At 45.3% G+C, this 12051-nt stretch overlaps 1 protein-coding gene across 1 annotated transcript in view; it reads left to right on the plus strand.

The window, feature by feature from the left end:
* LOC106599530 (glypican-1) overlaps positions 1 to 12051 on the plus strand; it is a 135264-nt gene that overhangs the window by 87289 nt on the left and 35924 nt on the right. Inside the window, exons 4-5 of the mRNA XM_014190813.3 lie at positions 700 to 927; positions 1189 to 1352. Of these exons, the coding sequence (XP_014046288.1) occupies positions 700 to 927; positions 1189 to 1352 (392 nt within the window). The remainder of the gene's footprint in view (positions 1 to 699; positions 928 to 1188; positions 1353 to 12051) is intronic.

The following is a 12051-nucleotide window of genomic DNA, read 5'->3' on the forward strand; positions in this document are numbered from 1 at the left end:
GTGCATGGCGGCAGGAAGGAGATAAGAACGTCTTCAAAGAAAACACTGCGCACACACACACCCATTAAAGACGACGCCGTAAGAATGTATTCTTAAACGGTGCAGTCGCAGCCCAGTCTGTTATTGTGTGGTGTGTTTTTGGCCAGAGCCATGGTACTGACTGACTGAGAGTCCCATTCCAGCAGGACTGGGTTTGTCTGCTGTTTATGTTGCTCTCTGTGTTTGTGTGTGTGTGTGTCTCTGCAGGCCTGTGTCTGTTTGCGTTAGGGTTTAAGTGTGTGTGTCTGCACAATGTAAGTGTATGTTAGAGAATCTCTCTATATCCCACTCAGTGCGTTTTATGTGGATGGCAACATTATCTTCCACTGCACATCCTATCCTGCCTCAGAATACATTTAAACACTTCCTCTCTGGGTTCATTTCTGTGGCATATTTCTTATGCAGTACAAAGCAATGAGACAGAGCCCCAGTCCTCACAGCTAAGCTACACTAAACGGTATTATAGGCAACAGCTCTGCTGTTGTTTGTCGCCAGAAAAAAAACTAAAAACATTAAAGGGAAATTATACCCTTTCATTCTTGCATTTTGTTTTCTTCCCCCTGGAAATGTATCCATATTATAATAACAATTACATTAAAAAAACATAGAATTGACCTAAATTCAACTGTTTAACATGTCCTGTTTCCTGTCTCATTCCAGGTTACCTCCTGGAGCTGCTGAACCGTTCCGAGGGTTTCCTGCAGCAGTCCTATCCCCCGGCGCTGGGTTCCCTGTACACCCAGAACACCCGCGTGTTCTCTGACCTGTACACGGAGCTGAGACGGTACTACCGTGGTTCCAACGTTAACATTGAGGAGGCGCTCAACGAGTTCTGGGCCCGCCTGCTGGAGAGGATGTTCAAGGGAGCCAATGGACGGTATCTCATAGGTACGTAAACATTACACATTGAACTTAAATATGTTCTTTGAAATGTTCAACTTTTAAAATCTCCATTGCAAATAAATGCTGCTTTTTCCAAACTCTTGCATTGAGATTGAATTCACCCCAACCCTGGTAAATATTTTCATGAATTTCATCTTGTATGATTTCAACTTTTATTCTTAACTATGTGAGGCCGTTATATTGCTTTAGCTATCACTTGTGTATTGTATGAAGAGCGTTTTACTAATAAAGTTATTATGATTGCAGGCGATGACTACCTGGAGTGTGTGTCCAAGCAGTCGGAGACGCTGCGACCCTTTGGTGACACCCCCCGAGACCTCAAGTTGAAAGTGACACGTACATTTGTGGCGGCACGCTCCTTTGTCCAGGGACTGGTGATCAGCGGGGAGGTGGTTCGCAAGGTGTCACAGGTAAGATTGACCCATCTTTCTCCGTCTATCTATTGTCAGTGTTGTTTATCTCCTCGCTCTACTCATTTTTCTCTCTCTCTTCCCCCCTCTCTCTCTGTCTTCTATTTTTTTTCTCATCCTGTCAATCAAACCTGCTGTACATCAATCTGGCACTTCGACCACCATTAAACTTTAAAACGTATTTGGAGCTTTGAGATACAAGCATTCTATCAAACTAATGTTACAGCATGAGAGAAGAATCCCTGGTGCCTCTTTTTCTAAAAGCACCTACAGTATAAGCAGCTAAATGGATGGCTGAAATGTTCCACGGATCCTACAGCATCCAGCATTTATTTTGTCTTGTCGTCTCTGGCTCCAGACAGTTCTTTATAGCGTTGTGTGTCACACTGTGTACAGTAGTCCTCCAGCTGCTCTATACTTCTTCGCTAGAACAGTGTGTGGTCAACACTGGTCCAAATAGCAGGCTATAAACAGTGCTGGGCATCTCATTGCAGGCCAATCAATCTCTAATGGAGTAACAGAGGAACAGAAGAGGGAGAAATCTAGGACCATAAAACCAGGTTGTTTACACATACAGTGTGTACAGGAGAGGGACAGAGTGAGCCACAGCTCTGGACAATGTCGATAGAGTGATCTGAGAGAAAGGGAAGGAGAGGAGAGCAGAAAGGTGAGGATAGTGGAGGAGGAGAGGAGAGTGGAGGAATGGAGGAGAGAGATAAAGAGGAAGAAAATAGGAGATAAGGAGGAATGGAGTGGAGAGAGGAGGAGAGGAAGGTATAAGAGGGTAAATAGAGGAATTGAGGAGAGAGGGGAGATGTATGCCTCCTGTAGAGTCTGGAGTCTGATTGGACCAGCCAGGGGGGCAGAGGGCTGAGTGGAATGCCAGATGGCATGCTGGGATATGGGTACCCTCTCTCCCTCCCTGCCTTCTCCCTGTGGTTCTAATCACTGTAATAGGGATTGTGGTGGATTGTGTTGTTAGGAGAAAGTGAAATGAGTGAGAGAGAGAGACAGAGGGAGAAAGTACAGTAGAGGGTTTGGGAGAGAGAGCATCGAGAGAGTGGAAGTGAGAGAAAGGAGTGAGGGGAAGTGACACTCGTGTACACACATGTTGACCTTGACAAGAGATGTACACCTACACCTTGCCCCACCCCTGCCAATCAAATCATACTGTACCACATAAAGTAGACCCACGACAGCTTTATAATTTGTGTGTGTGCATATGTGAATGTGCCCAAGAGTACACCCTGACCTCATTGAGAATGGCAGCGGCTGCCAGCGCCCTGGCATTAGTGCAGGGATGACATTTTGTAATTTTGTAAAAGCCGCACTAATTACTTACACATTTTCCCCAGCCGACCTCATTTAATGAACATATCGCTCAATGTCCTTCAGCAGCAGCAAAACGGCTACAGTCAGGAATTATGGATCAGATCAAGTTGCTCTGGGGAGACAATGGAGGAGAGGGGGAGAGAGGAAAAAGGGAAGAGAAGGGAAGAGAACGGAAGGGACCGTTTCCACTGCTCCAGGAGAAGGGAGGAGAAGGGAGGAGAGAGAGGAGAAGGGAGAGAAGGGAGGAGAAGGAAGAGAAGGGAAGGGAGAGGAAGGAAGGAAGGGAAGGGAAGGGAAGGGAAGGGAAGGGAAGGGAGGAGAAGGTAGAAGGGAGGAGAATGGAGAGAAGGTAGGAGAGGGAAGAGAGGGGAAGGAGGACAAGGGAGAAGTAGGGAGAAAAGGGAGAGGATGGAAAGATAAGGAAAGGGAGGAGAATGGAGGGGAAGGTAGAAGGGAGGGAGAGAAGGGAGGAGAAGGGAGGAAAAGGTAGGAGAAGGGAGGAGAAGGGAGTAGAAGGTAGGAGAAGGGAGGAGAAGGTAGGGGAAGGGAGAGAAGGGAGGAGACGGGAGGAGAAGGTAGGAGAAGGGAGTAGAAGGGGGTGGAAGGGAGGGGAAGGGAGGAGAAGGTAGGAAAAGGGAGGAGAGGGAGGAGAAAGGAGACAAGGGAGGAAAAGGGAGACAAGGGAGGAAAAGGGAAGGGTGGGGAAGGGAGAGAAGGGAGGAGAAGAAGGGAAGGGAGCAGAAGGGAGGGGGGGTAGAAGGGAGAGGAGGGGAGAGAAGGGAGGGAGGGAAGGGAGGAAAAGGGAATGGAGGAGACGGGAGGGGTAGGTAAAAGGGAGAGGAAGGGACAGATGTGAGGAGAAGGGAGGAGAAGGTAGGGGAAGGGATGTAAAGGGAGGAGGGGGAAGGAAGGAAGGAGAATGGATGGATGGGAAGGTAGAAAGGGAGGAGAGGGTGAAGAAAGAAGGAGAAAGGAGATGGGAAGGAACGGAGACAAGGGAGGAGAAGGGAGTAGAAGGGAGACAAGGGAGGAGAAGGGAGTAGTGGGGAGACAAGGGAGTAGAAGGGAAGGGAGGAGGAGGGAGACAAGGGAGGAGAAGGGAAGGGAGGAGAAGGGAGGGAAAGGTAGGAGAATGGAAAGAAGGGAGGAGAAAGTAGGGGAAGGTAGGAGAAGGGAGGGGGAAGGGAGACAAGAGAGGAGAAGGGAAGAGAAGGGAAGGCAGGATAAGGGAGGGGGAGGGAGAGAAGGGAGGAGGAGGGAGGAGGTGGGAGGGGAAGGGAGACAAGGGAGGAGAAGGGAGACATTAGAGGAGAAGGGAGACAAGGGAGGAGAAGGGTACAGAAGGGAAGGGTGGAGAAGGGAGGGGGATGGAGAGAAGGGAGGAGAAGGGATGAGAAGGGAGGGGAAGGGAAGGGATGAGAAGGGAGGGGAAGGGCTGAGAAGGGAGGGGAGGAAAGGGAGGAGAAAAGGAAAAGGGATGAGGAGAGAGACAAGGAAGTAGAAGGAAGACAAGGGAGGAGAAGGGAGTAGAGGGAGACAAGGGAGTAGAAGGGGAGAAAAGAGAAGGGAGGGGAAGGGAGTAGAAGGGAGGAGAGGTTGAAGGGAGGGCGTGGGAGGGGAAGGGAAGGGATGAGATGGGAGGGGAAGGGATGAGAAGGGAGGGGAGGGAAGGGAGGGAGGGAGGAGAAGGGAGGGATATAAGTGGTGTGTGTCTGAGATAGCTAGCAACTGCTTATCAGCATGGCATCGCATAGGCTGGCAGTGCTCTGCAGTCCTGTAAGCCAATCTGGCTGGTCTGGAGGGCAGACCCAGAGGGCATACGTCATGAATGGAAATGCCAGCTAACCGTGTCAACCCATGCTAATACTCCTCCTTGTTCCCCTTCTACAGTATGCCCGCGGCTAGGCTATGCTAACTGTTGCCATGCTAATGCCTGGCTTTATTCCCATACCTCCATGCTAATTCTAATGCTTGTTCCCCTGTCACAGAAGTCTATGCCTGTGGCTAGGCTAGCTAGGCTACGCTAACTGTTTCCATCCTAATGATTTTCCTTATGCTCGCAGCTACACTTGGCTTTGCTACCTTTGGTATTGGTAATTCTAGACTTTATTCCCTTATTCTTGCAGCTACACTACGTTATGCTACGCTGCGTGTGCTTAATTGAGCCATCCCAAGGTCCTTCTGTGTGGGCTGCATGTCTTGTCTCCTCTACAGGGACACACAGAGAGACTGAGGCTGGGATAGATGCATCACGCTAACATTCTAACGTCACATCAGCACAATATTGTTAACCCTTACCTTGCCTTACAGAGAGACTATTTCTGTGGTGTACACATTGTTAGTATACTTTCACTCATGGCTAATAGAAAAATGTGGGTACTAATAGTTGATATTAACCCTTTGATTTCCTTTTTTCATAAAGGATAGTGTGAACAGTATTTTTCTCTATTTTGACAATATCAATCTTTCCCTAGAGAGTAAGGGAAAATATCTCAAAATATCTGGTGCGCTGATTTGAACACTCCCCTTGCCCTGTGCGTGACTGGGGACATTTTTCACCAGTTCACCAATATTGACCCCCTACAGAGCAGCGGATATTTCTCAGTAGTAGTGATCTGATTTTAACCTTACTCTTGTGTGGAGGGGGCCATTTCTCATGGGTGCGCTGATATTAACAATCCCCACAGCCAGGGGGGACATTTTTCAGAGGCGCACTGACATTAACTGCTATAGCAGGAGCTGATTGCCTGAGCCCCTGGCTGTGCTTTATGGTGCCGTTTCCTTTCCAAAAGCTTCAATCTGGTAACAACACCTTTTTACTGCCCAGCTCCACACACTCCTTCCTGCAGATGTGTGTGTGTGTGTGGTGTGTGTGTGTGTGTGTGTGTGTGTGTGTGAGCCTCAAAGTAGAGGTCTGTGCAGTCCAATTTCTTCATCCTACCCACACCCGCAGCACCTGCTGGTTTTCTGTCCAATTCCCACCAACTCCCGCAAGAACTGGTCCCGCACCCAACCCTAAGAAATTGGTTAAATTACCAGAGATTCTCACATGGCCCATTATATTAGGCTAGCGGTATTACTGGGATATATAAGCCAATAGGCTAGACATAGTTTGTAGAGTTGGAGAGAGAGCAGACATTTGCGCTCTCTCTTGAGCTACATTTTGCATATACCCTACCCTTTAGGAGTGGGATGATTTACAGACAGAGACAAATATGGGTGATCAATATTTATTTCTAGGCAATATAGTAAACTATAGCTTAATCATATATAGGATGGGAATTTCCTTGGAAAGATAACTGCCCTTCTCAAACACATGCATAGGCTATACCCTACTCTATTTAATTGAGACCACACATGCACCTGATCTCGCATGCCCAGAGAGGTATGGCTACTGAACTTGAAGCAGCAAGAATGATGAGAGAGGACACTTGCACTTTGTCTTGAGCTACGTTTCGCTTATAACATATAGCCTACCTTTTAGGAGTGGGACGAATTGCCGGCAGAACTTGAATGTGTGCTTTTCTGGGTCTGGGGATCAGTAGCATAAGTCACAGGTGGGCAGTTGTATACTGAGTACAGAGAGCATGAATACAAATGGAAAAAATATGAATACAAATTAAAATGTTGGGAGAGATAAGTAAGAGGGGGTGAAGAGAGTGATAAAACAAATGAAAAGAACAAGAGATAGAGATGAACAATTCCAGAGAAATATAAACCAGAGAGAGTGACTTGAATTCCATGAAAGTGGGGGACAGAAAGGGCACATATAGCGTCAGGGATATAGGATTAGGAATAGGACTAGGATATAGGACTAGTAATAGGACTAGAAATATGACTAGGTTATAGGACTAGTAATAGGACTAGGATATATGACTAGTAATATGACTAGTAATAGGACTAGGATATAGGACTAGTAATAGGACTAGTAACAGAACTAGGATATAGGACTAGGATATTGGACTATTAATATGATTAGGATATAGGACTAGGATATAGGACTAGTAATAGAACTAGTATATGACTAGTAATATAGGACTAGGCTATAGGACTAGTAATATGACTAGTAATATGACTAGTAATATGACTAGGATATAGGACTAGGATATAGGACTAGTAATAGGACTAGTAATAGGACTAGTAACAGAACTAGGATATAGGACTAGGATATTGGACTATTAATATGATTAGGATATAGGACTAGGATATAGGACTAGTAATAGAACTAGTATATGACTAGTAATATAGGACTAGGCTATAGGACTAGTAATATGATTAGTAATAGGACTAAGATATAGGACTAGGATATAGGACTAGGATATAGGATGAGTAATAGGACTAATAATAGGATTAGGATATAGGACTGGTAATGGGACTAGGAAATAGGACTAGGATATAGGACTAGTAATGGGACTAGGAAATAGGACTAGTAATAGGACAAGCATATAGGACTAGGATAGAGGACTAGTAATATGATTAGGATATAGGACTAGGATATAGGACTAGTAATAGAACTAGTATATGACTAGTAATATAGGACTAGGCTATAGGACTAGTAATATGACTAGTAATATGACTAGTAATATGACTAGGATATAGGACTAGGATATAGGACTAGTAATAGGACTAGTAATAGGACTAGTAACAGAACTAGGATATAGGACTAGGATATTGGACTATTAATATGATTAGGATATAGGACTAGGATATAGGACTAGTAATAGAACTAGTATATGACTAGTAATATAGGACTAGGCTATAGGACTAGTAATATGACTAGTAATATGACTAGTAATATGACTAGTAATAGGACTAGGATATAGGACTAGTAATAGGACTAGTAATAGGACTAGTAACAGAACTAGGATATAGGACTAGGATATTGGACTATTAATATGATTAGGATATAGGACTAGGATATAGGACTAGTATAGAACTAGTATATGACTAGTAATATAGGACTAGGCTATAGGACTAGTATATGACTAGTAATATGACTAAGATATAGGACTAGGATATAGGACTAGGATATAGGATGAGTAATAGGACTAATAATAGGATTAGGATATAGACTGGTAATGGGACTAGGAAATAGGACTAGTAATAGGACAAGCATATAGGACTAGGACAGAGGACTAGTAATAGGACTAGGATATAGGACTAGTAATAGTACTAGGAAATGTAGTGATGGCGCCGGAGGGGAAGGCTGCCATCTATTCGACTCTTAATCTTAAGGATCTGACCTTTTTGTCAATTTTCTCCTAAAATGACATACCCAGATCTAACTGCCTGTAACTCAGGATCTGAAGCAATGAAATGCATATTCTTGATACCATTTGAAAGGAAACACTTTGAAGTTTGTGGAAATGTTAAGTTAATGTAGGAGAATATAACACATTAGATTTGGTAAAAGATAATACAAAGAATAAACTATTTGTTTTCTTTTTTTTGTAACAAATGCAAGAGAAAGGCCAATATATGACTAAGCGCCAACTAAACAGACTTTTTGGAATATAAAGAAAGATTTTATCTAACCATGCATGTTGTAGCTGGGACTCTTGGGATTGCAAACAGAGGAAGATTTTCAAAAAGTAAGTTATTATTTAATCGCTATTTGTGATTTTATGAAGCCTGTGCTGGTTGAAAAATATGTTGATGTGGGGTGCCGTCCTCAAACAATCACATGGTATGCTTTCGCTGTAAAGCCTATTGTAAATAGGACAATGCAGTTAGATTAACAAGAATGTAAGCTTTTAACCGATATAAGATACTTGTATGTTCATAAATGTTTAATACTACGATTATTTATTTGAATTGCTCGCCTTCCAATTTCACAGGATGTTGTCGACAGGTGTCCCGCTGACGGGATGCCTAACCCTAAAAACGTTGATATCTTATGTTTCACTGAGTCGTGGCTGAACGACGACATTAAGAACATACAGCTGTCGAATTATACACTATCGTCAGGATAGAACAGCAGCCTCTGATAAAGCAAATCTGACCATAATTCTATCCTCCTGATTCCAGTTTACAAGCAAAAATTAAAGCAGGAAGCACCAGTGACTAGATCAATAAAAAAGTGGTCAGATGAAGCAGATGCTAAACTACAGGACTGTTTTGCTATCACAGACTGGAACATGTTCCGGAATTCTTCCGATGGCATTGATGAGTACACCACATCAGTCACTGGCTTTCTCAATAAGTGCATCGAGGACGTCTTCCCCACAGTGACTGTACATACATACCCCAACCAGAAGCCATGGATTACAGGCAACATTCACACTGAGCTGAAGGGTAGAGCTGCCGCTTTCAAGGAGCGGAACTCTAACCCGGAAGCTTATAAGAAATCCCGCTATGCCCTCCGACGAACCATCAAACAGGCAAAGCATCAATACAGGACTAAGATCGAATCGTACTACACCGGCTCCGACGCTCTTCGGATGTGGCAGGGTCTGCAAACTATTACAGACTACAAAGCGAAGCACAGCCGATGGCTGCCCAGTGACACGAGCCTACCAGACGAGCTAAATAAATTCAATGCTCGCTTCGAGGCAAGTAACACTGAAACATGCATGAGAGCATCAGCTGTTCTGGACGAATGTGTGAACACGCTCTCCGCAGCCGATGTGAGTAAGACCTTTAAACAGGTCGACATTCACAAGGACGCAGGGCCAGACGGATTACCAGGACATGTACTCCGAGCATGCGCTGACCAACTGGCAAGTGTCTTCACTGACATTTTCAACCTCTCCCTGTCTGAGTCTGTAATACCAACATGTTTCAAGCAGACCACCATAGTCCCTGTGCCCAAGAACACCAAGGTAACCTGCCTAAATGACTATCGATACATAGCACTCATGTCTGTAGCCATGAAATGCTTTGAATGGCTGCTCATGGCTCACATCAACACCATTATCCCAGAAACCCTAGACCCACTCCAATTTGCATACCGCACCAATAGATCCATAGATGATGCAATCTCTATTGCACTCCACAGTGCCCTTTCACACCTGGACAAAATGAACACCGATGTGAGAGTACTATTCATTGACTACAGCTCAGCATTCAACACCATAGTGGCCTCAAAGCTCATCAATAAGCTAAGGACACTGGGACTAAATACCTCCCTCTGCAACTGGATCCTGGACTTCCTGATGGGCCGCCCCCAGGTGGTAAGGGTAGGTAACAACACATCCGCCACGCTGATCCTCAACACAGGTTCCCCTCAGGGGTGAGTTCTCAGTCCCCTCCTGTACTCCCTGTTCACTCATGACTGCACTGCCAGGCACGACTCCAACACCATCATTAAGTTGCTGATGACACAAAAGTGGTAGGCCCAGTACATGACCCAGTATGACCCAGTACATCACTTGGCCCAAACTTCCTGCCATCCAGGACCTCTATACCAGGTGGTCAGAGGAAGGCCCTAAATATTGTCAAAGACTACAGCCTCTCTAGTCATAGACTTTTCTTTCTGCTACTGCACGGCAACCAATACCGGAGTGCCAAGTCTAGGTCCAAGAGGCTCCTAAATAGCTTCTACCCCCAAGCCGTAAGTCTCTGAACAGGAGAAATGGGCCAAAATTCACCCAACTTATTGTGGGAAGCTTGTGGAAGGCTACCTGAAATGTTTGACCCAAGTTAAACAATTTAAAGGCAATGCTACCAAATACTAATTGAGTGTATGTACATTTCTGACCCACTGGGAATGTGATGAAAGAAATAAAAGCTGAAATAAATAATTCTCTCTACTATTATTCTGACATTTCACATTGTTAAAATAAAGTGGTGGTCCTAACTGACCTAAGACAGGGAATTTTTACTAGGATTAAATGTCAGGAATTGTGAAAAACTGAGTTTAAATGTATTTGGCTAAGGAGTATGTAACCTTCCGACTTTCGACAGAGCTGTAGAAGTTGTGACCCATTTTTGTTGGTTATGTTGTCATAGTTGTGTCTAGGGGGGCATGTGGGGGAGGGAATGCTGTCACCTCCAGGTTGGTGTTTGTCCCCCTGTGTACTGAGGGTGTCAGGATCTTCTCCAGTTCTGGCATTTAGGTAACCACAGACTAGTACATGTCCCTGGGCCTGGACATTGTTGATCTCCCCGTCTCAGAAGGAGAAGTTGTCATCGTTAAAGTATGGGGATTTTGGTAGCACATATGAGGACATTTTTTCTCTGTTGAGATATTTTCCTCATGAATTTCTAGCCAGATGAAAAAGGTTCCTGTTTTGACTAATTTAATAGTGGGTTAGGTCTGCTTTATTCCAAATTAGCATACCCCTGTTGTCTCTTCCCTTTTTCACACCTGGTAGTTTGGTGGATGGGACTACCAGCTCTCTGTAACCTAGAGGGCAACCAGTGGGTCCGTTTCCTTTATACCACGTTTCTTGTAGGATGACAATTTCTGTATTCCAATTTCTTTGATGAAGTCTGGGTTCCTGGTCTTTATACCAAAGGCAGATGACGTCAGACCTTGTATATTCCAGGATGAGATCGTAAAATGTTGTGTTCCATAGTGTCTACTGTTGTTTTTGTGTGGTTTAGGCCCGGACCATCACAGTAGGTGTGAGCAGAGCATGTTGAGCATCTGATACATACCTCTTAGGTCGCAGGATGTGGCTTGGGCGGGTGTAATAGTCGGGGTTGGGCCTGTTGCTCTTCTCACGACCTGGGCATATGTCCTGCTGTCATGTTGAGGTCCTTGCCAAAGGGGCGGGGGGCATAGGGTGGGTAGAAGGGTCATAGTTCTGATATGGGTGGGCCTATATAGGGTGTGGCCAGGGTTTGCTTGGGGTGGTCTTAGCTGGTTGGGGTGTGGCTGGTGATGCTGTGGTCTGGGTGCAGGTCCTCTTGGCATGGGTTCTCTCGGTGCAGGTCCTTCTGGAGGGGTTCTGGGAGGGTGTCTCCCTGGTCTGGGCGGGATGTCCGTTGCTCTGTTGCTCCTGGGGCTACGTCCTTCAGGGCTCTCTCTCTCTCTCTCTCTCTCTCTCTCTCTCTCTCTCTCTCTCTCTCTCTCTCTGTGTGCATGCTGGGAGTTTTTTGGAGTTTGAGTGTTTGGTGCGGAGGACTCTGTCCTAACTAACTTTCTAGACTCTTTGTTTTCGCGGTATCCACCTTTTTCTTTCAGAGTTAGGGTGGAAGAGGACAGAGTAAGGTTTCTGGGGTTTGCAAGGTGTGGTATGCGCGATGGCTTCTCAGCCTAGCGCGGAGGAGACGCTGTCGATACGGCATGGATTCAGGTGTGTTCCTGAGAATGGAGTTAAGGTGGAGGAGGTTCTGCTCGCGGTCGGCGAACAGGTAGGAGCTGAATTTATACATTCTGCTTCTAGAATGAACAAAGCGGTGGTGGTGTTCATGAAAAGAG

The sequence above is a fragment of the Salmo salar genome, chromosome 03 (assembly GCF_965601325.2).
Source record: "Salmo salar chromosome 03, fSalSal1, whole genome shotgun sequence".
NCBI classification, from domain to species: domain Eukaryota; kingdom Metazoa; phylum Chordata; class Actinopteri; order Salmoniformes; family Salmonidae; genus Salmo; species Salmo salar.